General features: G+C 40.9%; 1 protein-coding gene across 1 annotated transcript in view; it reads left to right on the top strand.

The window, feature by feature from the left end:
• Positions 1-27,785, top strand: part of C2H10orf67 (chromosome 2 C10orf67 homolog) — a 126,090-nt gene that overhangs the window by 19,278 nt on the left and 79,027 nt on the right. The window contains exon 5 of the mRNA XM_077808212.1: positions 8,227-8,373. Coding sequence (XP_077664338.1) covers positions 8,227-8,373 — 147 coding nt within the window. The remainder of the gene's footprint in view (positions 1-8,226; positions 8,374-27,785) is intronic.

Here is a 27,785-nt window from a genome sequence, read left to right as displayed (position 1 = left end):
GCCAACAGCTACCATTGAGCATTCTTCATAAAATGACATTTATTGCACAGTTAGCATTAAAAATAGTTGTACATTTAGAAGTTTTAAGTGTTGATTTCAATATTTGAATTATCAGTAACAATGGCAAAAATGTGATCCTATAATTTTAATTTCACAGGTTGTTAGCACTACCTTACTGATTTCCTTTAAAAATCCCCCCCACTCAACTTCAGAACAGGTTTAATTGGCACAACTAGGTTATTTTTGGAGTATTGCCAGAGCATCGATGCCTTTAAATCTTTGTTTTGGTGTCTGGGCATGTTCCATTTGCTGGTGGTGTCTTGAAAGAAAAACACACACATTATTTTGTAGTAATTATATTCTTAGTTCTTTTTATGTTTAAACTTTAAAGCAAGAGAAATTACATTTTTGAGCAATTCTAGACAAAATTCAAACCTGTGGGATGTTATCAGGTATGAAACTTTCTGCATTTTTTGCCTCCCTTAGCCTTCACTTTTCTGACTAGCTGACATTTTCCCAGATCTCTGACTCATGTTGTTTTTGTTGCTTTCTGTTACTTTGATTGCTTGATTACACACCTAAAATCAATTCAAAGCTGAAAGTCTTTAGTATTTGTACAATGTACATAGTCTGGTTACTGCCATTCAAGTTTGCAAAACATTATATTAATTTGCATTTTTCCCTTAATTAGTGAGATGTGAAGATGTATAATTTCTCTTCATGATTAACTGATCAGATCTACTTTCATCTAAGCTTATTGTTATCTTAGTGAGATTCAGTGTTCACAATTAGAAACAGAAAGTTCAGGATTAATGTATTAATCAAGCACTTGTGATTAAAATATTATAGTATTTGGTAATAAATTCTATAGTGAAGTTTGCAGAACAGTTTTGATGATAAATCATTGTCTTCACATCTCAGAATTTTCTGAAAAAAAATTATTTTCTGGATTGTTATCTTTCCTCCTTGGTCTCTGGTCAAAGGTGAATCATTTTTTTTTCATATGCTTTTGAGGATAAGAAAAATATTTTTTCCCATACAAATACTTAAGTTTTAAATGGCTGAATTTTGCAGCTTGAATCTTTAATAATCCTCATTGAAGAGCGTGTCAATAATCCAATTAGAAAACAAAAAATTGGTAGAATATTACTGAAGTTATCAGTGATTGAAAAGTATGCCATGGTTAATGTTGCCAAAGAAGCTATTCTGTAGGGAACAGGGCATAGGTACTCAATTAGGATATAACATTTTGGAATAAAATATTCTCCAATCTGAATATTCTTTACACCTAGCACAAATGTTTCCATAGAAATTCCAACCTCTAGTCTTTAACAAGCTTAATTAAACTTTTGCCTATTTTAAGATTTTTTTTTTGTTTATTTTGTGGCAACAGGAAGAAGTTCTTATGAAATTTGACACTTGCACAAAACAAAAGAGGGCTTAATTTGTCCGAGCCAAAAATATATTTTTGGCTTTCTCAGAAGGAGTACCTTCCCACCTGTATAGTTGGAGGTTGAAATCAAGTTGGAACAAAAATGAACAGTAATTCACAGGTTACTTCTGTTTGGGAAATCTTTCAGGCCCCAGTACTGCTGGGGCTCTGTGTGGGCAAGCAATCCCCTTGCATGCTGTCAACTGGCAGATCAGTGGTGAATTCCTGCCCATATTGAAGTCAAGGAGAGTTTTCTCGTTAACGTCAGTGGGAGCAGGTTTTCATCCATAGTCCTTATTTTGCAAAACAGACCAGATACCTAAGAGGGTGTGTACATGCCCTCCGATGCCAGGGAATACAAATACACAGTGAAGAAATAAAACAAATGTAAAATACAGTGAGTGACATCTGTGCCCCATTGCATTTAATGGGAATTTTGCCATTGTCTTCAGTAAAGGCTAAGATTTCAGCCAGTGTAAAATATCCTGTCTCTTTCCTCTTTTGGATATTCCACAGTCTTCACTAGGAATCAGTTCCATCTAGAAAAAATAGGCAATCAAAGATATACTGCAATATAATGGCTTTTTAAAATCAGGAGCAAAATATTTACATTTTAGATTTTTTTTTTTAAATAAAGGAACAAAATTCCAAACTACGGAACTTTTTATTGTGTACAAGCTAAGGTATTTATTAGAGCTGGTCAGAAAATGGAATTTCTTCTCCTGCAGGAAATTCCAACATTACAAACTTTGTATTAGTCCCAAATTGGGGCAAAGTCAAAATTTTGAAATTATCTGCAGAATAGAAATTTAAAAAATATTCACTTTGGAAATGTCAGAATATTTTGTTTTGATATTTTTCATCAAAACAAAATATTTCAACATTCCCAAAATTGAAATGTTTTGTTTTGGTTTGTTTGAAATGACCCAAAATTTTTCATTTTGAGTAATTTCATAATAATCTACATTTCCCTAGGATGTGCACATTGCCTTAAGGGAGTTGTAGTTCCAGCCCCCGTCCTGCCCTATGGGTCAGTCTCCTTGGCAAGACTACATCTCCCATTATGCAAGGCTGGGATTGGGCTGCATGTTGTATCATGGGAGTCATATGACTGGGTGCATTATGAAAAATGTAATCAGGCTAGGGAGCCTGGCCCATCGGAGGCAATAAGGGCTGGAACAACAGCTCCCATATGAAAATGTGCACATGCTAGGATACTTATCCGAGTTGAAGTGACTTGAAATAAAGCATTTTAGTTCATTTCCACAAATAAAAATATTCCAGTTTGGGACAAATTGAGACAATGAAATATATTTCAGTTTTCCTGATGGAAAATTGTAAATTTAGGGCAAAATCAAAATTTTCCTGTAGAAAATTTCATTTTTACAGAAAATGCTTTTTCCATTGGACAACCATTCAGATGTAGAATTCCCAACCAGCTCGAATATTTGTTGTTGTTAAACACCCATTTAATAATTCTAATCCTTTATCATTATATCCCAATTACATCCCATAAAAAAATTTGGTACAGTTTGTCACACAATGGTATAATATTTTGAAAAAAGAAACCGTGATTTTATAGATAAGAAAATGTGGCAAAAAGATATTGCAACTCTATTCCAAGATGAAATGAAACAGGCCTTAGAAGGAATGCATACATTTACAAGGAGCTTTGTCCTTTCATCTACAACTTCTGGAGGGAGATGTGCCGCTATTAGCCTAATTTTTTAAACTATTTTCTCTGGACCCAAAGAAATTAAACAGGAGTATATGTTCCCAAGAAAACCTGGAAACAAACTTGTTATTTAAAAAATAAAATATATTCTAAATTACTGGACTTCAGGCACTACCCCCTACACTTGACCCATACATTGCATTAAAATCTCTCTTTAGAACAAATCATCCAGTATATACAACAAGACGAAACTTTTTAAAAATAACTTTTAAATTTCTTAAAGAAATAAAAATAACTACCTTTCCTATAATAGCACTTCAGACTCTACAGCTTGTAGAACTACTGCTGAATCACATATAATGAATAAGGCTGTGTTTTAGTCACGGGTATTTTTAATAAAAGTCATGGACAGGTCACGGGCAGTAAACAAAAATTCACGGCCCGTGACTTGTCCATGACTTTTACTATATACACCTAACTAAAACTTGGGCTGGAGGGGCTGTGGGTGGCCTGGGTGCTGGGGGGGTGGCCCAGGACCCCTGCTGCTGCTGGGGGAGAGGTGAGTGGCAGCGCTCGGCCTGGGACCCCCGCTGTTGCTGGGGGGCAGGTGGTGGCGCTTGTCCCGGGACCCCTGCTGGTGCTGGGGGAGAGGGACGGTAGTGCTTGGCCCAGGACCCGTGTTGGGGGGGGGGAGGCAGCAACGCTCAGACCAGGACCCCCACTGGTGCTAGGCAGGGGGTGGGAGACAGTGGTGCTGAGCCCGGGACCCCCGCTGGTGCTGTGGAGGGGACGTGTGGTGGCGGGCAGCCTGGGACTCCCCAGGGGAGTGTGTGGCATAGCTGGCAGGCTACCTACCTGGCTCCATGTGTACCTGTAGTTCCTAGTGGGAGGGACAGCCGGGGGGATCCACGCACTGCTCCTGCCGCAAGCGCCAGCTCTGAAGCTCCCATTGGCCAGGAACTAATGGGAGCTGCAGGGGCAGCAGGTGCAGGCAGCGTGTGGAGCCCCCGGCCCCTCCACCTAGGAGCTGCAGGGACATGTCAGTGGGAGCCAGGAAGCTCCCCAGGTAAGCGCTGCCCCACCCTGCACCCCAACCCCGTGCTGCTGCAGAAGTCACAAAGGTCCTGGAAGTCACGGATTCCGTGACAAACACGCAGCCTTAATAATGAATATTATTATTTTGTTGTTGTTGTTAAATTCCGCTTTAAGTTTATAGAACAGATTAAAGCATATTAGTTGAGATTCTTTTTTTGCCCTTTCCTCCTCTTAAATTCAATGTGAAAAATTAAGAACATAAGCACTGCAATACTGGGTCAGACCAATGGTCCATCTATCCCTCTATCCTGTCTTGGACAGTAGCCAGTATCCAAACAGTAGGGGCAGTGAGTATGGAATAGGGCAGTTGGAGTGATCCACCCCGTCTTCCTCTCAGGGCTTTCTGGCAGTCAGAGGCTTGTTAATGCAGTGAGTAACAAAAATGATTAAAGGTCCAGAAAACATGCCCTTTGAGGGAAGTTTGAAAAGATTGGATACGTTTAGTCTGGAAAAGAAAAGACTGAGAGGGGACATAACAGTTTTCAAGTACATAAAAGGTTGTTACGGGGAAGAGGAAGAAAAATTGTTCTCCTTAACCTCTGAGGACAGGACAAGAAGCAATGGGCTTAAATTGCAGCAAAGGGGTTTAAATTGGACATTAGGAAAAAGTTCCTAACTGTCAGGGTAGTTAAGCAGTGGAACAAGTTGCCTAGAAAGGTTGTGGAGTCTCCATCATTGGAGATTTTTAAAAGTAGGTTAGACAAACACCTGTCGGGGTGCTCTAGATCAGTGGTTTTCAAACTTTTTTTCTGGCGACCCAGCTGAAGAAAATTGTTGATGCCCACGACCCAGCAGAGCTGGGGCAGAGGGGTTTGGGGTGTGGGACGGGCTCAGGGCTGGGGCAGAGGGTTGGGGTGAGGGCTGTGGGATGGGCCTGGGAATGAGGGGTTCAGGGTGTGGGAGGGGGCTCTGGGTTGGGGCAAGGGGTTTGAGTGCAGGAGGGGGTCAGGGCTCTGGGCTGGAGGTGCAGGCTCTGGGGTGGGGCTGAGGATGAGGGGTTTGGGGTGCAGGAGGGCGCTCTGGGTTTGGGGGGGCTCAGGGCTGGGGCAGAGGATTGGGGGGCGGGGTTGGGGCACAGGCTTACATCAGGTGGCTCCCAGTAAGTAGCGCAGCAGGGGTGCTAAGGCAGGCTTCCTGCCTGTTGTTAAGGGGCTTATTCCTTCACCCACTTACTTCCCTGGTCCTTCTCACATGAACAGAGAGCAACAATACCCTAAGTCCAAAGGTGCAAACAATTTGATGTTTATTGGGGTGAACTTCCAGCAAGCATGATTCCAGTTTCCTTCCTTAGTGTCCCCCTTCCCAGCTCTGACCCCACAGAGCCTTACACCTGTGTCCCTGTTCCTAATCCTGCCCTTAGCCAAACATGATTCCAATTTCCCCACCCCCATTCCCTGTTCCCATTTCCCCCACCCATCCACTCACCCACTCACTTCCTGATTGACTGCAGACTATATAGTAAAACTTAAGTTCTGCTTAGCTATACCTTAATCATTTTTCTGAAATTTAACTAACCAATCCTAACATATTGTAACATTATTATGTAACCAATTATATCCCACCACCTTAATTTGTTTATACCCAGCAAAATTAATTATACAGCAGACAGAAACAATCACAGAACCAGACAGAGATTATACAGACCAACAATAGGGAAATGGGGACTACAGTGATAGAACAAACACAGAAATGAGGATTTCACATCCCAGCTATTGATAAGTGAGTTCTTGCCAGACAGGATGCTATCAAACTAAGTTTCCTTTTACATCTTCTAGGCACTTCCCTTTCTCTGGAGGCGATAGGCATTATCAGGACAGGATTGTATTCCTAACAGCCCAGAAGCACCTTATTTCAATGGGACTAGGTTGGAATGTGAGGATGTGACCAGTCGCTTCCCAGCTTATGGCTGCCTCTGCTGCTTAGCCAAAGATCTTAGCCTAAGAACAGGGCCTCACACTGTCACAGTAAGAGAAGGACCTTACACTGGCAGACAGTGATTTTGATTCTTTCTTTTATACCTCTATAACTAGCTAAGTGATAAGAATACACCTAAATTCTTAGAGTATAGGCCTTTACAGACAGGCCTGAATATCTATATCCTAACACCTGTCCTGACACCGTGGACTGCACTGTGCCCTGGAAGTGGCCAGCAGCAGGTCTGGCTCCTAGGCGGAGACACACAACGGCTCTGTGCAGTGTTCGGCCACAGGCACTGCACCCCGCCCCCGACTCTCATTGGCCGGTATGGGAGTGCAGAGCTGGTGCTCAGCGTGGGGGCAGTGTGTGGAGCCCCATGCTCCCCCACCTAGGAGCCGGACCTGCTGCTGGCTGCTTCCAGGGCACAGCGCAATGTCAGAACAGGTAGGGACTAACCTGCCTTAGCTGGGCAGCACTGCCAATGGGACTTTTAATGGCCTGGTTGGTGGTGCTGACCAGAGCCGCTGTGACCCAGTGCCTTACATTTGGGTCGTGACCCGCAGTTTGAAAACCATTGGTCTAGAGAGTACTTAGTCCTGCCATGAGTGCAGGGGACTGGACTAAATCAGCTGTCAAGCTCCCTTCCAGTCTTATGATTTTGTGACAGTGCAAAATTAAACTGAATGTCACATTAACTGTAAATTTTTCATGTTAGAGATATATTAAAAATATATAAGGTATATTCATTGTGTCCATTGTCAAACTGTCTGGAGTGGCTCATGAGCATGAGTGCCAACCTCAGAACAGACTGTCAAGGAACAGGGCATAAACCCCAAACTTGTTGTATGTTCTATAATTAGATTTCACCAACCAATTAATAAGTATGAACTCTTAAAGAACTATAACAGTCTTAATATGGAATAATAGTCCCCTTGGGTACTCTGTTCTGTCTTGCCTCCTAGGCAAACCTACCTTTGTGATATATGATCCCCTTTGCCAAAAATCACAACAATATTCATGTTATTCCCAGTCCCAGAGGACTATTCACATACCCCAGGTCAATTGTACCTCAGATCACAAACCAAAGACAATGCTTGTAGCCAACCCTATAACACTAATTCAAGATTTATTAACTAGGAAGAAGAAATGTTATTTACAAAGTTAAAGACACGATACTGTCTTATGTTCCAAAATATGATGATAGCTGCTTTAATATGCAAGCTTTATATGTCCTTTAGGGCTAACCCATGCTAAACCACTGGGGACCCTTTGCTTATGCTTAGAAATCATCGCCTCTCAGAATTCAAGCAGCATAAGGATAATAATTTTTCTTTAACAGGGATTTTTATTACTTTCCCCCAGCAGTCAGGCTATGATGGGACAAGGGCTTATGCATGTACCCTCTTCAGAGGTGTGGGGAAAGCAATCAACTGAGTCTTTTATCCACTGCTGTCCCACAACAGCTTGTCTGGTGTCTATAGGCCTTCTTTTGTTGGGGAGGAGATACCACCTCTTTTGGTAAACTAGCATTACCATGCGTGAAATACTTCTTCCTTGACTGTCAGGGCTTACAGTCTTAAACATTTTTACAGTTACAGAGCAAACACTTAAACACTACCTTATAACATGGCATACAAATATTATAAGTATGATTAATACATGCAGCATTCTACAAGCATTCCATAAAGTCTAAACACATTCTTATAACTCTAATATCTATTTTAACAATGCTAACACACAGGCAAGCCAGACTGGTTTCCAGCTATGCATTTGTCAGTGTCCAGTGAGGCCCAGTGGCCTTGGCATGAGTTTGCACCTGATCTGCCAGTGTCCCATCCATCTTTTCTGTTCTTTTTCTGTATGTTTTACTTTATATGCATTTTCTTGTGTGATTATTCTGTAAATACCATTTCGTTTCTGTACTTGACATGCAGTTAAATGTTATTCTAATGAAAAGCTAATCACATTTAACAGGATTACAGAATTTAATGTTTAATAATAGTGTTAAGTTACAAGAAAAGTATCCTGGAATTCTGTAACTTTAAGAAAAGGTGCTGTGTGATTTATATAACTAGCATATCTCCCTGGGGATCTTCTCTTGTAACAGAAAAATTATTGCATACAGGAAGACGCAGATTCCTCATTAGCAGTGAATTGGCAGGTTTTGATTAAGACGCTCCAGGAGAAAGAATCTAAAATTCAAAAATTAGAAGCAGAATTACAAGACTATCCAGAACATGAAGATACACAAACGGTAGGTTTTTTTTGTTTTTTTTTTTAATCGTGAATTTATTCTTTGAACATGTTTTCTTACTGTAGTAGCATTTTCTAATCTCATTATAAGGGTATAGGAAACTAGCTAGAAAACCGGTTCAGGACTTTTCTTGCACTTAGGGGGCCACATTCTTAGCTGGTGTAAATTGATGTAACGCCAACTACACTGAAGCTACAGCTGCTGAGGTTCGGGCCCAGCGCTGGCAATTATACCCCATACTATTTTCCCCCTTCAAATTCTTGTCTAACAGTCTCAGGGGGTAGTCGCATTAATCTGTATCCACAAAAACAACAAGGAGTCCGGTGGCGCCTTAAAGATTAATAATAAATAAATAAATAAAGACTAATAAATCTGTTAGTCTTTAAAGTGCCACTGGACTCCTTGTTGTTTTTGTCTAACAGTAGTTGCTCTTATTATTACTTTTAGCTGTTTATTCCAAATATGAACTCCTCAGGTAAGGAAATTCCAGCTATATTCTGTTAGTACCCACTCTTACTTAGTTTAAATTGTCTATGTGTATCTATGACTTGTTAAATAATCCCAACTCAGATAAATACTTAGCATGTCTCTTTGGGTTTTTTCTTTAAGATTATGGAGATCAGTAAAATCAACTCATCAGTACTTCAGCTACTAAAATCACTTGAGACACTTCCTTTTTAATTGTTTTTATTAATTCCTGCAGTAAAGTTTAAACGGTGTAATCATTTTTTGGGTATAACCATCAGTAGGCACTGGTGGGCTTTTTCAGGTGTAAGCCTTTTCAAACTAAAAATGCTTTGTGAAAACTAGTTACGGCTGCTAAAGAACAATCATGATGTTCACAAACTGGAAATACAGTGTACAGCCATGTATGTACATGTCAGCACCCAGAGGTACAACCTTGTCCATTTCCTTAGCAAATTAACCATACTCAACCACAGCCCAGTGAAAAGGGAGAACACAACATCACCTCAAAACTTCATATATGCTGTGTAATTAATCCACTGTGAGGAAAAATGCCATTTTTGAAGAAAAGAAGTTAGGTCTTAGTCACATACTGGTTAAGTGTAGTTCATTATTTTCGATCCAAGTTTTATTAATATAACCAACTGTGAACCTTCACCAGTGAGTGTATATATGAAATTTCATGTACTGAAATAAGTGCAAGTTATGCATTTTATTGGGATGTCTGATCTTTTATGCTCTTTCCTGGTTGCCACAGACAGATATCAGTGCCTCAAAGAAATGAACTGAGTAAATAAGGCTAGTGGGTGGATTCAGGAGTGTTTCTGTGAGCTTCTCTATGCCCCAAAAAGGACTGACCAAACATTTGGCATCAACATAACAACAAGGGAAGGGTTTGGGGAGGTGCCAGAGTTCTGGCATCAATATACAGCTTCCAACTGGACTGGGGATGAGCAGCCAGCTGGGTGCTTCTGGGTTCTTAGTAGGGGGGAGAAATACTACTCTAAATAAAATCTCTATCCGCTTGACCTTTTTCCCCCTTGTTCCTACTCAGCTGTCCCTCTCTTCCTATGATATTTCTTATCTCAATTTGGCTGAAAAAGGTCCCTCTGGGACCATCTTTCTCATTTTCCTACTGCCACTTGTGTATGTCTCTCTGCCTGCAAGTTTGGTTCAGCACACCTCAAAGAACCTGGGCTTCTCCTATAGCTTAACATTACATTCTGCCATAAATTAGTGCTATGAGCAGGAGACTGGAATTTAAGGGCTTTTTTGGTTAAAACAATTTTCACTTAATGAAAGGATGAAAACTATATTTTCTCTTTTCATTTGCTTTTTGAATCCCTGGCCTCTTAAAAACATCTTTGCCTTTTCAGTGAAAATTTGCTGACCATTGGTCTATATTGCAAACTAGACCATTGTCTATTTGGCTTTTTTAAAATGGAAACATCTGAGTTTTTTACTTAGGAAAATGTTTATGCTGTTTGTCTAGTATTGACTCTTCATTAGAAACTACTGAAGATTTTTTAGTAAGACTGACTTACTAGTGTGTGGATTTTCTTATTAAAGTTTCTGTATGTTCACTGATGAGATATTGTAATAATGATTGAAAGGACTCCTTATGGTTTGCTCTTATAGTATCCATAGATCAAGAATTTATTGGCACCATTAAGGCCTGATTTGTTAGTAATCTGTGGACTACCTACAAAGTGATTGATAAGTTGGAGACATTACCTCTTTGTTGATGGATAAGTGGCAATAAGTCTAATAGAGTTTCTGAATGATGTCACTGGGAAGACAGTGGATGGCTGGTCCTCATTAAGGATCTGATCCTACAGCTTTTGAAATCACTCATACATGAATAAGGACTGCAGGATCAAGTCCCTAGCGAGGAGTTGGACTTGGGTAATACTTTTACACCCTAAACCCACCATGTTTTGGGAGATTTAGGTGAAATCTTAGGCCTGGTTTACACTAGGAACATACATCTCTTTAGCTACGTCTCTCAGGGGTGTAAAAAATCAACACTCCTAAGAGATGTCACTATACCAACTTAATCCCTGGTGTAGACAGTGCTAAGCCAATAGAAGAATTCTTTTGTTGACCTAGCTATCACCTCTTGGAGAAGTGGATTACCTATGCTAACAGGAAAAGCACCCCCGTCAGCACAGGTAGTGCCTACACTGAAGCGCAGCAGCAGTGCAACTGTGTCACTGTAGCATTTTAAGTGTAGACATACCCTTAATAGAAAATACAAATGAATATTGTAATAGCCTGTGCAAATAGCAGATTAAAACACAAAGTGGAAAAAGACCAAAGTTGTTTCAACTGGAAGTTGGTTTTGAAGATGTATTGAACCTCCTGGAATTGTTTTTCTTTAAATGTTTCTCCTGTTATTAGGATAATTGGGAGATAGAAAATCATTTTCAGGGAAGAAACAGTATATTTGTCTGGTTTTTGTGCAGTCCCTAGATCAGTGAGGCCCCTGAGTGCATTTGCAATATAAAACCTATAATAATAATAATTTCTGAAAGGAGGTCTCTGGTCAGAACAAGCCACTGAAACTGCTGGAGGAAATAAAAATACCCCTAACCTGATTTTTCCAGATTTAATTAAAAACTGATAAAAGCTGCAACAAGGAGAATAACCTACCAAAAGAGAGAGTCTTGCCTCATATGAATTAAGTATTTAAAGAAAGAAGTCGTTGCCTCAATGATGATTAAACGTTACGTTTCTCATCAAGTGATCAGAAATTTAAGAAATAAGACTGAGTAAACTTCATTATTCTACAAAAGAAAAGACCACTGCTCCAGACTTATTGGTGCACAGGCACGCCCTGAAAAATGAACTTTCTCAGAAAAACAAACACTGTGGTGTAATAGACTATTGGAAGTGACCCCATGGGTGTACATTAGTGGAAGTTGTTGTTTCATATTTTCAATTACAATAACACTTAGTCAGAATCAGGACTCCACTGTGCTAGGTCTAGGGAAAAGCAAAGGTTCCTGTTCCAAAGATCTTACAATTTAAGAAGACGGGCAACATACAAGGGGAAGTAGGGAGACAATTGGATATAATTTGTATATGCTTTTTAACAGGTATACAATGTGCTGTTTTTATGCAAATACGTAAATCAGTATCAACTTTCCCCAAGTTCCTCTCTGTCTAGCCGTCAGTGATGGATGATTTCATACAGGAATTGTGGCAGAAGTGGGCCTTGAAAAGGGACTTGAAGGGGGAAAGAGTAGTAGCCTTGCAGATCAGGTCACATTATTTACAGGTTTGGAATGTGAGAATTTTAAAAATTTGACCTACAAAATATGGTCGGCAGTAGAGAATAAGTTGCACTAAGGAGGTACTGAGGAACAGCTTGCACTAGCAAGGGAAAGAAAGGCAATGTTATTTATATATCACCCACACTTAGCATCCACACACTTTATCCACTGGTCCCATTTCCTAAATGCACTTCTTTGGGTATGTATACACTGCAATAAAAACCCTGTGGCACAGAGGCTCAGAGTTCAGGTCAGCTGACTCAGGTCAGGCTAAGCTGCAGGGCTATAAAATTGCAGTGTAGACATTTGTGCCACGTGTCTCCTATCACGGTGTAGACGTATGCTTCAAGGCTCTGGGAAACCTAGATCAGTGGTTTTCAAACTGCAGGTCATGACCCAGTACTGGATCACAAAATGTAAGGCACTGAGTCATGGCGGCTCTGGTCAGCACTGCCGACCAGGCCGTTGAAAGTCCCATCGGCGGTGCTGCCTGGCTAAGGCAGGCTAGTCCCTACCTGTTCTGACACCGCACTGTGCTCCAGAGGCAGCCAGCAGCAGGTCTGCGTCCTAGGCGCGGGGGCCACAGGGCTACAAGCACTGCCCCTGCCCCGAGCACCGGCTCTGTGCTCCTATTGGCTGGGAACTGGCCAATCGGAGCTGGGGGGGGGTGCCTGCAGGCGAAAGCTGCTTGCATGCCTCCCCCTTGGAGGTGGACCAGCTGCTGGCCGCTTCTGGAGCTCAGCGCCGTTCACGGTGCCAGGACAGGCTGGAAGACTGCGTTAGCACCCCTGCTGCGACGCTGACCAGGAGCCACCCAAGGTAAGCCCGTGCCCCGGTCTCCTGCCTGAGCCTCACCGAAAACCGGAGCCCCCTCCTGCACCCCAAACTCCTCATGCCCAGCCCCACCCCAGAGTCTGCACCCCCTACCCCCTCCCACACCCTGAACCCATTCATTCCCAGCCCCACCCTGCAGCCCTCACCCCTGCACCCCAACCCTCTGCCCCAGCCCTGAGCCTCTCCCACACCTCAAACCCCTCATCCCCAGCTCCGTTGGGTTGCGGGCATCAACAATTTTCTTCAACTGGGTCGCCAGAAAAAAAAAGTTTGAAAACCACTGACTTAGATGCACCTAGGAATAGTCATATAGAATCAGACATTCAAACAAAAGTGCTACCTACAAACTGTGAAGCTTCATAATTCACAGACACACTGGCATGTACATCGTATCCCCAAAATAGTTTTTACACACACATCCTATATGAGAGTAACATTAGGGTTGTAACCAAGAATAATGTTAATCTAGTGTGAAGTAGTTACTTAAGTTATGTTGATTTTTTAAAATTTTGCAATTAGAACCACCTTGGGAACAAATCCTCAAAATGTAATTTTCATTTGTGCACAACTGTTGAGTTATAATTTGACTGTATACAGATCTTTGCATGTTTATGAACTCTTCTCAGTGAGCCATTCTCAGGGAATACCTTGACTGCCTATCCTGGAAATGGGGCAACGAGAACTACACACAGTATTCAAGGTGTGAGTGTACCAGGGATTTATATAATGGGATTATGATATTTACTGTCTTATCTATCCCTTTCCTAATAGTTTCAAACATTGTTAGTTTTTTTGACTACTGCTGCAGATTGGGCAGATATTTTCAGAGAACTATCTACAAGAACTCCAGTATGTCTTTCTTGAGTGGTAACAGCTAATTTAGGCTCCCTCGTTTTGTATGTATAGTTAGGATTATATTTTCCAATGTGCATTATTTTGCATTTATCATCATTGAATTTCATCTGCCATTTTGTTGCCCACTCACCCAGTTTTGTGAGATCCTTTTGTAACTCTTTGCAGTCTGTTTTGGATTTAACTATCTTGAGTAATTTTGTATCATCTGCAAATTTTGCCATCTCACTCTTTACCGCTTTTTCCAGATCATTTATGAATATATCAGACACTACTGAATGCATCCAATGAAGTGAGCTGTAGCTCACGAAAGCTTATGCTCAAATAAATTTGTTAGTCTCTAAGGTGTCACAAGTACTCCTTTTCTTTTTGCGACTACTGGTACCAGTACAGAACCCTGGGGGACACCACTATTTACTTCTCTCCATTATGAAGACTGGCCATTTATTTCTACCAGTTGTTTCTTGTCTTTTCAGCAGTTACTTATACTATGACAGGTTTCAGAGTAACAGCCGTGTTAGCCACAAGTACTTCTTATACTATGACAGTTTACTTAGCTAAAGAGCCTCTGGTGAGGGACCTCATCAAAGGCTTTCTGAACGTCCAAGTACACTGCATCCACTGGATCACCCTTGTCCACATTTACTGACCTCCCCAAAGAATTCTGATAGATTGGGGCATGATTTCTCTTTACAAAAGATGTGTTAACTCTTCCCAACAAGACATGTTCATCTATGTGTCTGATAATTTTGTTCTTACTATAGTTTCAATCAGTCTGTTTGCTACTAAAGTTAGGTTTACTGGCCTCTAATTGCCTTTTTTAAAAATTGGTGTCACATTAGCTATCCTCCAATCATCTGGTAAAGAAGCTGATTTAAATGATACATTACATACCACAATTAGTAGTTCTGCAGTTTCATAATTGAGTTCCTTCAGAACTCTTGGGTGAATACCATCATGTCCTGGTGACTTATTACTGTTTAATTTACCAATTTGTTCCCAAACCACCTCTATTGACACCTCAATCTGGGACAGTTCCTCAGATTTGTCACCTAAATAGAATGTCTCAGGTGTGGGAACCTCACTCCATCCTCTGCAGTGAAGACTGATGCAAAAAACTCATCTAGCTTCTCTTCAGTGATTTTGTCTTCCTTGAGTGCTCCGTTAGTACCTCGATCGTCCAGTGGCCCCACAGATTGTTTGCAGGCTTGCTGCTTCTGATGTACGTAAACATTTTTTGCTGTTAGTTTTTGAATGTTTGGCTAATTGGTCTTCAAATTCTTTTTTGGTCTGCCTGATTATACTTTTACACTTAACTTGCCAGAGTTTATGCTCCTTTCTATTTTTCTCAGTAGGATTTGACTTCCAATTTATAAAGGATGCTCTTTTGCTTCTAACAGCTTCTTTTACTTTGTGTTTAACCATAGTGACGCTTTTTTGATCACTTTACTGTATTTTTTTTAATTTGGGTCTCTATTATGGTGTTTTTTAAAAGTTTCCATGTAGCTTGTAGGCATTTCACTTTTGTGATTGTACCTTTTAATTTCCCTTTAACTAGCTTCTTCATTTTTGTTTAGTTCCACTTTCTGAAGTTAAATTCCACTGTGGTCGGCTTCTTTGGTGCGTCCCCCACCGAGTGGTGCAGTTATTTTTACATCTTGGACCAGCTCCTGTGCTCCACTTAGGACTAAATCAAGAATTGTGTCACCCCTTGATCCAGAACTGGCTGCTCCAAGAACTAGTCATTTATGGTGTCTAGAAATTTCATCTCTGCATCCCTTCCAGAGGTGACATGTACCCAGTCAATATAGGGATAGTTGAAATCCCCCATTATTATTGAGTTTTCTATTTTTATAGGTTTTCTAATCTCCCTGAGCATTCCACAGTCACCATCCTGGTCAGGTGGTCTGTAGTATAGCCCTACTTCTATATTCTTATTATTCAAGGATGGCATTTCTATGCATAGAGATTCTGTGGTACAGTTTGATTAATGTAAGATTTTTACTGTATTTGACTCTATGCTTTTGCTCTTATGTAGTGACACTACTCCACTAACATGATCTACTCTGTCATTCCTATATATTTTCTACCCTTGTTATTACCATGTTCCATTGATTATCATCATTCCGCCAAGTTTCTGTAATGCCTATCATATCAATATCCTCATTTAATACTAGGCACTGAAGTTCACTCATCTTAGTATTTAGACTTCTAGCATTTGTATCTAAGCACTTATAAAATTTGTCTCTTTTCAGATGTCTACCATTTTGTGATGTAATTGAATTGGATTCTTTTTTTTTCTTTTCATTTCACTGTTTTTCATCAGTTCCTACCTCTACTTTATCAACTTCCATCCTTACCTCCTTATTAGGATATAGCAGTGGTTCCCAAACTGGGGTTCATGAACCCCTGGGGGTTTGCGAAATGTTACAGGGGGTTCTCTGGAAAAAATTCCCTAATGGCGGACAGAGCTGTCCCTAGGGACTCCGGGCAGCACAGGGCCAGCAGCCCGGAGCCCCAGGACTTCCAAGAGCTAAGCAGATCAAAGCAAGCATATCTATCACACTGAGGAGATTTAAACTTCAAGACTCCTTATAAGAAATGGAAAGGAAGATGGATATTTTTTGCTGTTTTTAAAATTAAATAGGCAGCTAGTATTGTTTTTTAATTATTAATAATAAATAAATAATTTAAACAAAGTTTAAGCTTTGTTGTAATGTACATTGTTTGCCTGGACTGCTCAAGACCTGAATGCCTGTGTAGGAGAAACCCTTTGAGTTGGCTTCTTAAATACCTTCATGCTGTTTCACATCTGATACTCCTTGATGAAACATAGGAGCCTTGTCTTATAACAGGCTTATTCAAAGTGATACAAGCTACAAAGAGTGTTGACGTTTTCATAATATACTGTAATGATAAATAATAATTAATAATAAATAGTGTGTAATAAGCATGTCCTAAACAAATTTTATATTTCCAAGATCACTGCTTTTATAATATATATTCAGGTAAAGGAGAAAATCCCTGGAACTATTCATTTTTAGGAGGGGGTTTGCAAGACTTGACATTTTAGTGAAAGGGGTTCACAGGTTGTGAAAGTTTGGGAACCACTGGAATATAGAGAATCCTTGTTAATAGCTTCTTCCCTACAGGATGTCTGTCTGAACTGAGTGTTCTCCGCACCTCTCGGCTTCCCCCCAGCCTTTAGTCTAAAAACTCCTCCTCAACCTTTTTAATTTTACATGCCAGCAATCTGGTCCTGTTTTGGTTTAGGTGGAGCCCATCTTTCCTTTATAGGCTCCCCATTTCCCAAAAGGTTCCCTAGTTCCTAAAAAACCTAAATCCCTCCTCCCTACAACCTTGGCTCATCCACATATTGAGACCCTTCAGTTTTGCCTGTCTAACTGGCCCTGTGTGGAACTGGAAGCTTTTCAGAGAACGTTCCCATGGAGGTCCTGGACTTCAGTGTCTTCCTAGTAGTCTAAATTTGGCCTCCAGGACCTCTCTCCTACCTTTCCCTATGTCACTGGTATCTACATGCACTGCGACCACTGGCTCCTCACAGCACTGCACATAAGCCTGTCTAGATGTCTTGAGAGAGCTCCAACTTTCACACCTGGTAGGCAATTCACAATGCTGTTCTCCCAGTCATCACAGACCCAGCTATATATATTTCTAATGATCAAATCCCCCATTACTATTACCTGTGGCTGGGGTTCTGGGCCCCGAACAGCCCAGATGGGGGAGGCCTGTTTATGTTTTCTTTGTAGTCTCTGAGTGATTAATCCTTCTCTGTCACTGAGGGAGTGGAGTGAAGCAGCAGGATTTAGCCAACTGAATTCCTCAGGAGGCAAACAAGAGTATCAAACAGAGGAGTTTGCAGGAGGGAGTGGGTTCCCAGGTCCAGCTCTATACCAGGTAGTGGAATGGACGACAGGGGAACAAAAGTTATGACCTGCTTTGGATGTACGATGTCTCCCTTTCTGCTTAAAGACTGAAGAAGTTTCTGGTGCATGAAGTGCAGGAGGAGAAAATAACATGGTCTGGAAGTGGACATTTCAGCACTGCATAGCATCTTAGAAAATAAAGATTTCTTGAACAGCCAGATTCTGAAATTGATGCCACAGACACCACAAAGGGAAGGCTCATTGATAAGGGAACTAGAGAGAGTAGAAGATGAAGAAGCAGATGGGTGATTTGTCACAAATAGGGGAAAGAGAAACGGGAAGCATTCAACTTGGGTAGAAGTACTGAATTGGTTTGAGATACCCAGTGAGTCAGGGACCAAGGGACCTGTCTCTGGAAAAATGAAACAGAAAGCTGCAGGGGACATACCTGGTGAGTGTCTTTGCAGTCTGAAGGAGGCTGCTACCAAGAGAGGTTCTTCAGCCATAATAGGAATGGGTGACTCATGGGAGAGACACAAAGGAGGGCACCAGCTAAAGGGGGACATGTGACTTCCCCATGTAAGCCCCCACGTGATTCCTCCACACCCTGCCCCCAGCCCGGGAGCTCTGCGCTCTCCCCATCCCATGTTACCTGGAGGGGACTCTGTCCTCCTGCTGTGCCGGGAACCGCAGCGACAAAAGGAGCAGAATATGGGGCCGCTAGGTGGCCGCATGCCAGCAGCTCCTCTGGTGCAGCTATACTGCCCCCAGCCCTTCCACGCAGCTGCACCTCCTGTCTGGGGTGAGGTCTGTACAGCCCCTCTGGAGGACGGGACTGGGGATGGTACCAGTACAGCCGCGCTAGAAGAGCTGTCTGCATGGGGCGCTGGCTCCTGGGAGCAGCGGCCTCACATTCTGCTCCTTTCACCACTGTGGTTCCCTGCTGAATGCCCCTGCAGGTGTCTGGGGAGGGGCATGTGACCCTTCTTGCCCCTCCCAGGCATTACCTGACCTCTGTGACATTTTATGCCCCAGGCTAGAGCGGTCAGCTAGTAGGCCACGCAGCTCTCAGCTGCTGCTGGTGGCGGGCCCCCAGTACCTCCTAGCCCCTTTGCAGCAGGGGGACCCCACAGCTCCCAGTCACTGAGGGCGGCGGGGGGGCACCCCACAGCTCCAGCTGCTGCAGGCAGTGAGGGGATCCCAGAGCTTCCAGTCCCTGTGGGTGGTGGGGGCCCCTGCAGCTGCCCAGTTGCAGCAGGTGGCGCGGGGATCCTCCCGCAGCAGCCCAGCATTGGCAGGACTTCCCCGGCTGGGGGCCCCCCTGCTTAGCCCCAGCTAGTGGCAAGGGGACCCCACCACTGCTCAGCCGCAGTGTGGAACCCTCCACAGCTCCCAGCTACTGGGGGGAGGACAAGGGGACCCCAACACCCACAGCTGCTATGGGTGCTGGACCCTCCTCCCTCCCCATTTTGTCAGGGATATTTTTAGTAAAGATCACAAACAGGTCACAGGCTTCCATGAATATTTGTTCACTGCCCGTGACCTGTCCATGATTTTTACTAAAAATATCCCTAATAAAATCTGAGCCTTAGTCATAAGTGACTCCATATTAAGAAGAGTGGACAGATAATTCAGCAAAGGGCATAAGGATAATAGGACAGTGTGATGTCTCCCTAGAGCAAAAATATGAGATGTACCCGCAAGTTTTCACTGGTGGTGGTACATGTTGGAACCAGTGATACAGCATCACATGGTACTATGCAAATTACAGAAGACTTCAGAAATCTTGGAGGAGAGCTAAAGAAGAGAAAAGGCCAAATGATCTTTTCAGAGGTCCAATCACACAAGCAACGACAGAAGGCAAAAGCCAGGAAGTATTGGAAGTGAACAATGGGCTGCACAACTAGTGTGAAGCTGATGGTTTTCATTTTGTGGAACAGTGGACCATTTTCCAGTGGAAGAGGGAGCTATATGAGCAGGATGGCCTGTCTCTCACAGATAGGGGGTGTTACGGTGTGATTGGACCTTTAAGAGAAGTGAGGGCCCAGTCTGTCTGTGACTGCCTAGGGGTAATTGACTGCCCAACTGTCTGCTTAATGGTTAAGTAGTAAACAAGCACCAGGACCCTAATGCAAAGGTTATCCAAGACTAGTTAGAAAAGGCATTCCCAAAGAGACAGGAAGCTCCTTAGGAGAGGAGTTCTCGGGGGAGTTCCCCAAAGCAAGGAGCCTAGAGGGAGCATTCTTGGAGACAGGGAACTCCCTTGTGGGACCACCAGAGCAGGGAGCCTAGGTGGTGCTCGGAGAGATAAGAAGTTCCTAAATGGAGATCTGCAGAAGGCAGGCATTTAGGAAGGCTTGGGGAAAGGCTCAGCAAAAGGATTCTCTAAACAGTGGAGATTCTCCAAACAGCCTGCCAGGAACTGTGTGCTGTCCCGGGGAAGAGCTGTAGCTGACAGTTCTCTGTGGACCCCTGACTCTGGGGAAGGACTCTACCCAGGTAGAGGCACGGGACTTGACTCCAGGGGGCAGACACTTGAGTCAAGAGAGCCCTGCAGGTAAAGGGCCTGGACAGAGGTCAGCAGTGGACTGAGGTGGGAAAAGAGAGCCTCATAATGACCCTGTCTCCCAGCTAAGATGCTGGGGTGGAGGTTTGCTTATGTTTAGTGTTGTACCTTTTCAGAGGGTCTCATTTATTTTTTAAAGAGGGTGCTCTTCAGTACCTGAATGCCTGCTTTGTCATGTTTATATCCCAAGTGAGGGGAAATCAAGGCAGGGCTCACCTGCGGTGCCATGTCTGACAGCCAGGGGGCAAGCCAGGATGGCCTGTACTATAATGGGGGGCTAATAATCTCATTTGGAGACTAGCTGGGGCATCCAGGATGACATTAACTAGCAGTGCAAAGGAAGAATGCTAAGAAGGCCAGTGTGGTACAAACTCAAACACATTGTGTCACAAACAAATTGAACTGAAGTGGCAAAGGATTTTAAGAGAAGACATTTTTCAACTGCTTCTGTATCAATGGAATCTGAGTATCAAGCAAAAGGTATTGGAAAATTCTCATTGATGCAAAGAAATTTGATATAATGGGCATTACTGAAATCTGGTGGGATGAGTTGCATGACTGGAATGTTAAAACCACTGGTTTATATTTAAGAAGGATAGAGTGGTTAAAAATGGTGGTAGGGGGAGAACACTCCATTAAAGACCCCTTGTTTGTTTTAGAATTATTGATAACTCAGAACCACAGAATCTTGAATGCATATGGATCAATGTGCGGACAAAGCCCAGGAGGAGGTACTGGTTGCGGTCCATTACAGACCACCAAATCTCACTAGAGAACAGGATAAGATACAAGATGAGACCAGTAATCATGACCTGATTGCATTCAATATAGGCAAACAAAGAACTGTCCCAACCAGTTTTATATATATTTAATGCCCAAAAGGGCTAATTTCCCAAAGCTGAGGAAACATGAGTGAAATTGACTGGGAGGAAAAATTTAAATAGAAAAGGGTAAATGAAAATTAGAGTTCTTTAAGAGGAATATATGAGATGGCCAAAAAGCCACAGTTCATCAGCCAAGAAAGAGGACAACTATAGCTAAAAGCTGATCCTGGTTCAGTGGTGAGGTGAAGGCATCAATTAGAAATAAAAAAAAATGGAAAAAGAATAGATAGATATCTATTAATGTACATTAGATGTTTTGAAGTCTAGAAAATTGAAAAGGGAAACGAAAGATACCAGAGAAAAATCCATGGTTACCAGGGCTAAGGACAATAAGGAAGGTATTTTTAAGTATAGTTCCAACAAAAGAAATACTAGCAGTGGGACAGCCGGCCTGTTACTAGGTGTAAATGATAAAACTGTTAATAACGATGCAGAAAAGGCAAAAGTAATCAATCAGTATTTCTGTTCTGCAGGATGATGTGCTTGTATCAGAAAAGGGTGATAAAGTTCTTTCCAGTCCAATATTAACCAAGTTAGATCTTAAACAACATCTGCTAGGGTTAGATGTGTCTAAATCAGTAGGCCCAAGTAACTGGTACTCAGAAGTCCCAAAAGAGCTGGCTGAGGAGGTCTCTAGCCCATTGATGTTAATTTCTAATAAATTTTGGAATACTGGGGAAATCCTAGAAGACTGGAAAAGTGCTAATATTGTGCCAATATTCAAAAGGGGCAAGTGGGATGACCCAGTCACCCAGCTAACTACAGGCAGGTTAGCGTGACATCAGCCCTGGGCAAAATAATGGAAAAGTAGAGATGGGATTCAATTAATAAATAATTAAAAGATAGGAATACGATGAGTGCCTGTCAACATGGTTTTATGGAAAATAGGTCTTGTCAAGCAAACCTGATTTTATTCTTTGAGGAGATAACAAGTTTGGTTGTTAAAAGTAACTGAGTAGATAGATGTAATAGACTTTTGTTTGACCATGTACAGCATGACATTCTGATTATAAAATTGGCCATATACAATATCAAAAAAGCACACGTTAAATGGATTAAAAACTGATGAACAGACAAATCTCAAAAATCAGTCATCAATGGAAAATCAACATTAAATCATGGTGTTTCTACTGGGGTTTGGTACTAAGCCTGACACAATTCAACATTTTCATCATGGTCTGGAAGTACATCTAAAATTACTTCTGATAAAATGTATAGATGGCACAAAGATTGGCAGAGTGATAAATAATGAGGACAGATAGGTCATACAGAGTGATTTGGATCACTTGGTAAGCTGGGCACATTCAAACAAAAGTATTTTAATACAGACAAAAAAGAAGTTATACATCTAGGAATAAGAAATGCCATACCTACAGAATGGAGGACCGTATCCTGGAAAGCAGTGACTCTGAAGAGAATTAAGGGGTCATACTGGAAAGCAATTCAATGTGAGCTCCCAGTGCAAAACTGTGGCAAAATGAGCTAATGTGATCCTTGAATGTAAACAGATGAGTAGGAGTAGGGAGATGATTTTGCCTCTGGGTAAGGTACTGGTGGGACAAATACTAGTATACTGCATTCCAGTGTCCACATTTTAAAAGTGATATTGGAAAAATTGGAGAGGTGTAGAAAAGAGCCACAAAATTATCTGAGGGCTGAAGTAAATGCCTTTACAGTGATAGTCTTAGGGTATATCTACACTGCAATTAGACACCCATGGCTGGCCCATGCCATGTGGCTTTGGCTAAGGGGCTGTTTAATTGCAATGTAGATGAGCTCTGGGACCCTTCCACCTTGCAGGGGCCTAGAATTCAGGCTGCAGCCTGAGCCTGAATGTGTACACCGCAATTAAACGGCCCCTTAGCCTAAGCCCCATGAGCCTGGGTCAGCTGGCACTGGCCAGCTGCGAGTTTTTAGCTGTAGTGCCGACATGTCTTTAAAGAGCTCACTGTGTTTAGTTTATCAAAGAGCCAGGTAGTAAAGGGCTCTTTACTCTAGCAGAGAGAGGGATAACAAGAATCTTGGCTGGAAACTGAAACCAGACAAATTCCAGTTGGAACTAAGGCACACATTTTTATAGTAAAAGTAACCATCAAGGAAAGTAATGCATTCTCCCACACTGACGTCTTCAAATCAAGATTGTATTCCTTTCTGGAAGATATGCTTTCGTTAAACATAAGTTATTGGGTTCAATAAAAGGAGTAATTGAAATTTAATGTCCTGCAATATATAGGAGGTTAAACTAAAACTAGATGATCCGATGATCCTTTCTGGCTTTAAACTTTATGAATCTATGAAATATGTAAATGTATTCACTGTAAAAAAGCTGAAATGGTAAATAAACTACTGGAACATCATAAGGTTGAATAACTATTTTACAAATAAATGGAAAAGTGTATCTTTCTCTTGTAATAGCTACTAACTAAAGTATAGTAAATGAAAGTTTGCTTTTCATAGAAATGTAGGACTGGAAGGGACCTCGATCAGTTATCTAGTGCAGTCCCTACACAGAGGCTGGACAATACATTGTACAATTGCCCCATCTTGTGGTATAAGTAATGCAGACACAAGTGCTTAAAATATATCTTAAAAAGGAAAAGGTGCATAATAATCTGGATGACAAAATCTAAGAATGATTTTTTTTTCAGGACAAACACACAATAGCAACAAAAGAATTGAGAAATCTTCTGTTTGACTCTTTTAACCAAATTATGTACAAATACTTTAGTATTTTATACTGTAATTGGTTTACTGATATTATACATAACTTTAACTGTGATATGTTTACAAAAATAATTATAACTAATCCTAAAAGTGCTGTTTGCTTATTTTTCAAGGGTATATTAGAATACACCCTGATACATAAGTATGAGAAATACAGATTCCTGCACCTGGATATATAAAAGACTATATTCTTCCACACTTACAGTTGCTGAAATCAGTGGGACTACTCAGACTAGATTTTTTGAAACAAATTGATTTATTAAACAGTAATAAGTCACCAGAACCAGATGGTATTCATCCAAGTGTTCTGGAGAAACTCAAATATGAAACTGCAGAAATACTAACTGTGGTATGTAACCTATCACTTAAATCAACTTCTGTACCAGATGACTGGAGGATAGCTAATCTGGTGACACCGATTTTTTTAAATAGGCTCCACAGGTGATCTTGAAAATTAGGGGTCAGTAGGACTAACTTCAGTACCAGGCAAATTGGTTGAAACTGATAATTCTGTTCTTTACTGTAGACACATAGATGAACATGATGTTTTGAGTCAACATGTCTTTTGTAAAGGGAAATCATGTCTCACCAATCAACTAAAATTCTTTGAGGAGATAAATGTGGACAAGGGTGATGCAGTGGATATAATATACTTGGACTTTCAGAAAGCCTTTGACAAGGTCCCTCATCAAAGACTCTTACGCAAAGTAAGCAATCATGGGATAAGAGGGAAGGTCCTCTCCTGGATCAATAACTGCTGAAAAGACAAGAAACAAAGGGTAAGAATAAATGGTCTGTTTTCAGAATGGAGAATGGTAAATAGTGGTGTACCTCAGGGATCTGTACTGTGATCAGGCTGTTCAACATATTCATAAATGATCTGGAAAAAGGGGTAAACAGTGAGGTGTCAACATTTGCAGTTGACACAAAATTACCCGAGATAGTTAACTCCAAAACAGACTGTGAAGAGTTACAAAGGGATCTCATAAAACTGGGTGACTGGGCAACAAAATGGCACAAAGTAATGCACATTGGAAAACATTCCAACTATACATACAAAACGAGGAGGTATAATTTAGTTGTCACCACTGAAGAAAGACATCTCAGAATCATTGTGGCTAGTTCTCTGAAAACATATGCTCAATGTGCAGCGGCAGTCAGAAAAGCTAACAGAATGTTAGTAGCCATTAGGAAAGGAATAGATAATAAGACAGTAAATATCATAATGCCACTATATAAATCCATTGTATACCCATGCCTTGAATGCAGTGTGTAGTTCTTGTCACTCCATTTAAAATAAGATATATTAGAAATGGGAAAAAAAATACAGAGAAGGGCAACAACAATGATTAAGAGTATGAAACAGCATCTGTGTGAGGGGAGATTTAAAAGACTGGGACTTTTCATCTTGGAAAGAGAAGACTAAGGGAGGATATGATAGAGGTCTATAAAATCATGAATGATGTAGAGAAAGTCATCCTGTGGACCTCATTGCCAGGGCATGTTGTGAAGTCCAAAAGTGTAACTGGGTTCAAAAAATAATTAGATAAGTTCAACGATGCTAGGTCCGTCAATGGCTATTAGCCAAGATGGTCAGGGATGCAACCCCATTCTCTCACTGTGCTAAGTCTCTATTTGTCAGAAGCTAGGAGTAGATGATGGGATGTATCACTAATAAGTTGCCCTGTTCTGTTCATATCCTCTGACACATCTGGCGTTGGCTGTTGTTGGAAAATAGGATACTGGGTTGATGGACCTTTGGTCTGACCTACTATGGCCGTTCTTATGTCTAAGGTACTATTCAGCATGAAGTAAGGTAGAATCTGGCCCTAAATTCGTCATATTTCAAAATAATGTATTCATATTTACCTAGTTTTCTATTGGAAATTTAATAAAAGTTCATACCTTTAGCAACTGTGTATTTTTGCATTAATTAAAACTAAATAAAAAACAGTTTTGATATTTAAAAATTATTATTGGGTAAATTGTAGATTGAAAGTAACAAATCAGTAATTTTATATATAAAGTGAGAGAGTTTAAAACCTTATGATTGCCAACCACTTTCTAGCCCTTTTTTGCTTACGTCCTTGAGTCTAAGTCCCTTTGGTTTAAGCAAGCCAAAACTACTGCTGTGGACAGATGGTAGAGAGAACACTACCACAAAACCTGCCACTCAAAGTGTAACAGATGACTGTAGCTACAGAAAACTGTCCCTTTGTTCATTTTGCTAATGAGTGTCCTCATTGCAGCATGAGACTGAATAGTTAATTATTTGCAGTTCTTGTTTATAACAGATGGTGGAGCTAGAGCTAAAGGTTATCCCTGCAAAGCACAAACCATAAATTGATCTGTGAATAAAATAAGCCTGCTATGTTTTCCTGAATTGATGCATTAAAACAGTAAGAGATAAAAAGACTATATTTTGATTTTAAAACATCGCTTAAAAATTTTACAGTTTGATTCACATGACTAAGTCAAACATTTCTAGTTTCATTTATGATGATGGTAATCCTCATGCTTTCAGCTGTTGATGCTCAAATTCTGCCTGGGCAAAGGAACTCATGCCTAAGCCTATTAAGTTCTGAAACAGTTATTTAAAAGGTCTTTTGAATTTGTAAGTTTGTTCTGTAATGGTTGAGAGTTGAACAATGTTAGAGGATAATGATAAATAATCACTCAAATATTTTATTGGCTGTTTTATTAACAACCCCTCTGCAGCTTGTTAGAGACTTCCTATAGGATTTCCAAGTTTCTGGAAAGAGTTCTTGTAAAAATTAATCCTAGTCTAGTAACTAACTAATAAGAATAACTAAAAAGCTGTTTGGTTAGTTTGAAAATCTTAACATAAAAACTTAACATAATTTCATTAACTAATATTTGACCTTTCTGGAAATTGCTACTTCTTAGTTAGCAAAAAAGGGGAGCTACAAACTAATTTTGAGGTTGAATTTTTGAAACACTATGGAATTTTATCCACCTGATGCCCAGTAAAATCATTGAGAGTCCTGTGGCCAGAACTATATGTAACACTTTGAAGGTTTATTCCCAAAAGTTTGAGTGAGCACAAGGGACTGAGAGGTGGTTATTTTGTTTTGTTTTGTTTTTTGAGAAAAACATTCGAAATAGTTGTGCAGGAGAGAAAGTTTGCCATAAATATATTTTGCTTCTGAGTTCAGGTTTACATGTTTTCTTAAAAACTCAGAATTTTACTTCCCAAGTTTTAGGTACCAGATTCTTACTTTTTATCATTAAGTAACCTGGAAAAGGAGGCCCTACTTTCACATGCTTATTTTTGCCATGTGAAACAAATATCTTAAATTTTATTTAGTAAGCAAAGTAATTAATAACCTGTTCTTTGTTTTTAATATTTTTAAGGCTTTCAGAATTCAGTCTGATAGCCTGGTATTACTCTAAAGTTTTGTTCCAGCTTCCGAAAGCTTTTCTGTAATTTTAAAAGAAATATGTGGCAGTAAAATCTGGACAGCCATAAGACAATATATTCAAATGTTTTCAATAGCTTTGAAACAGACAAGAAAAAAAGAGTAGCTGTCCCAATAAGCTTCAGTTGCATAAGAAGTCTTTTCCATAATGGATGTGGCAAGATTTAAACAAAGGACACGCATAATAAAAATGTAAATGAGTTTGCTTTACTAAAACTATAACTTTAAAGTCTTTTGTTGTATGTTATCCTGGAACCTTCTTACAAGGTAATCACTGTTTGCATAGAGATTTAAACCATAGTCTTCAATAGCATTAAACCCCTGCACGGTCTATGTGTGACAGGCATGCAAAGCCATGTTAATGTTCAGAATATGAATTGCCTCTGGGTGGCTCCGACACCAAGTAGAAAACCAACTGTGTTGGTATCAGAAGGCCTGATGGACTCCATGCGGCTCCCAGCCTGCAAACTTCACCACTTTGACAT

Source organism: Eretmochelys imbricata, chromosome 2 (assembly GCF_965152235.1).
Source record: "Eretmochelys imbricata isolate rEreImb1 chromosome 2, rEreImb1.hap1, whole genome shotgun sequence".
NCBI lineage: Eukaryota > Metazoa > Chordata > Testudines > Cheloniidae > Eretmochelys > Eretmochelys imbricata.
Note: the sequence above shows the minus strand (reverse complement) of the source record. Positions and strands in the feature narration are given on the sequence as shown.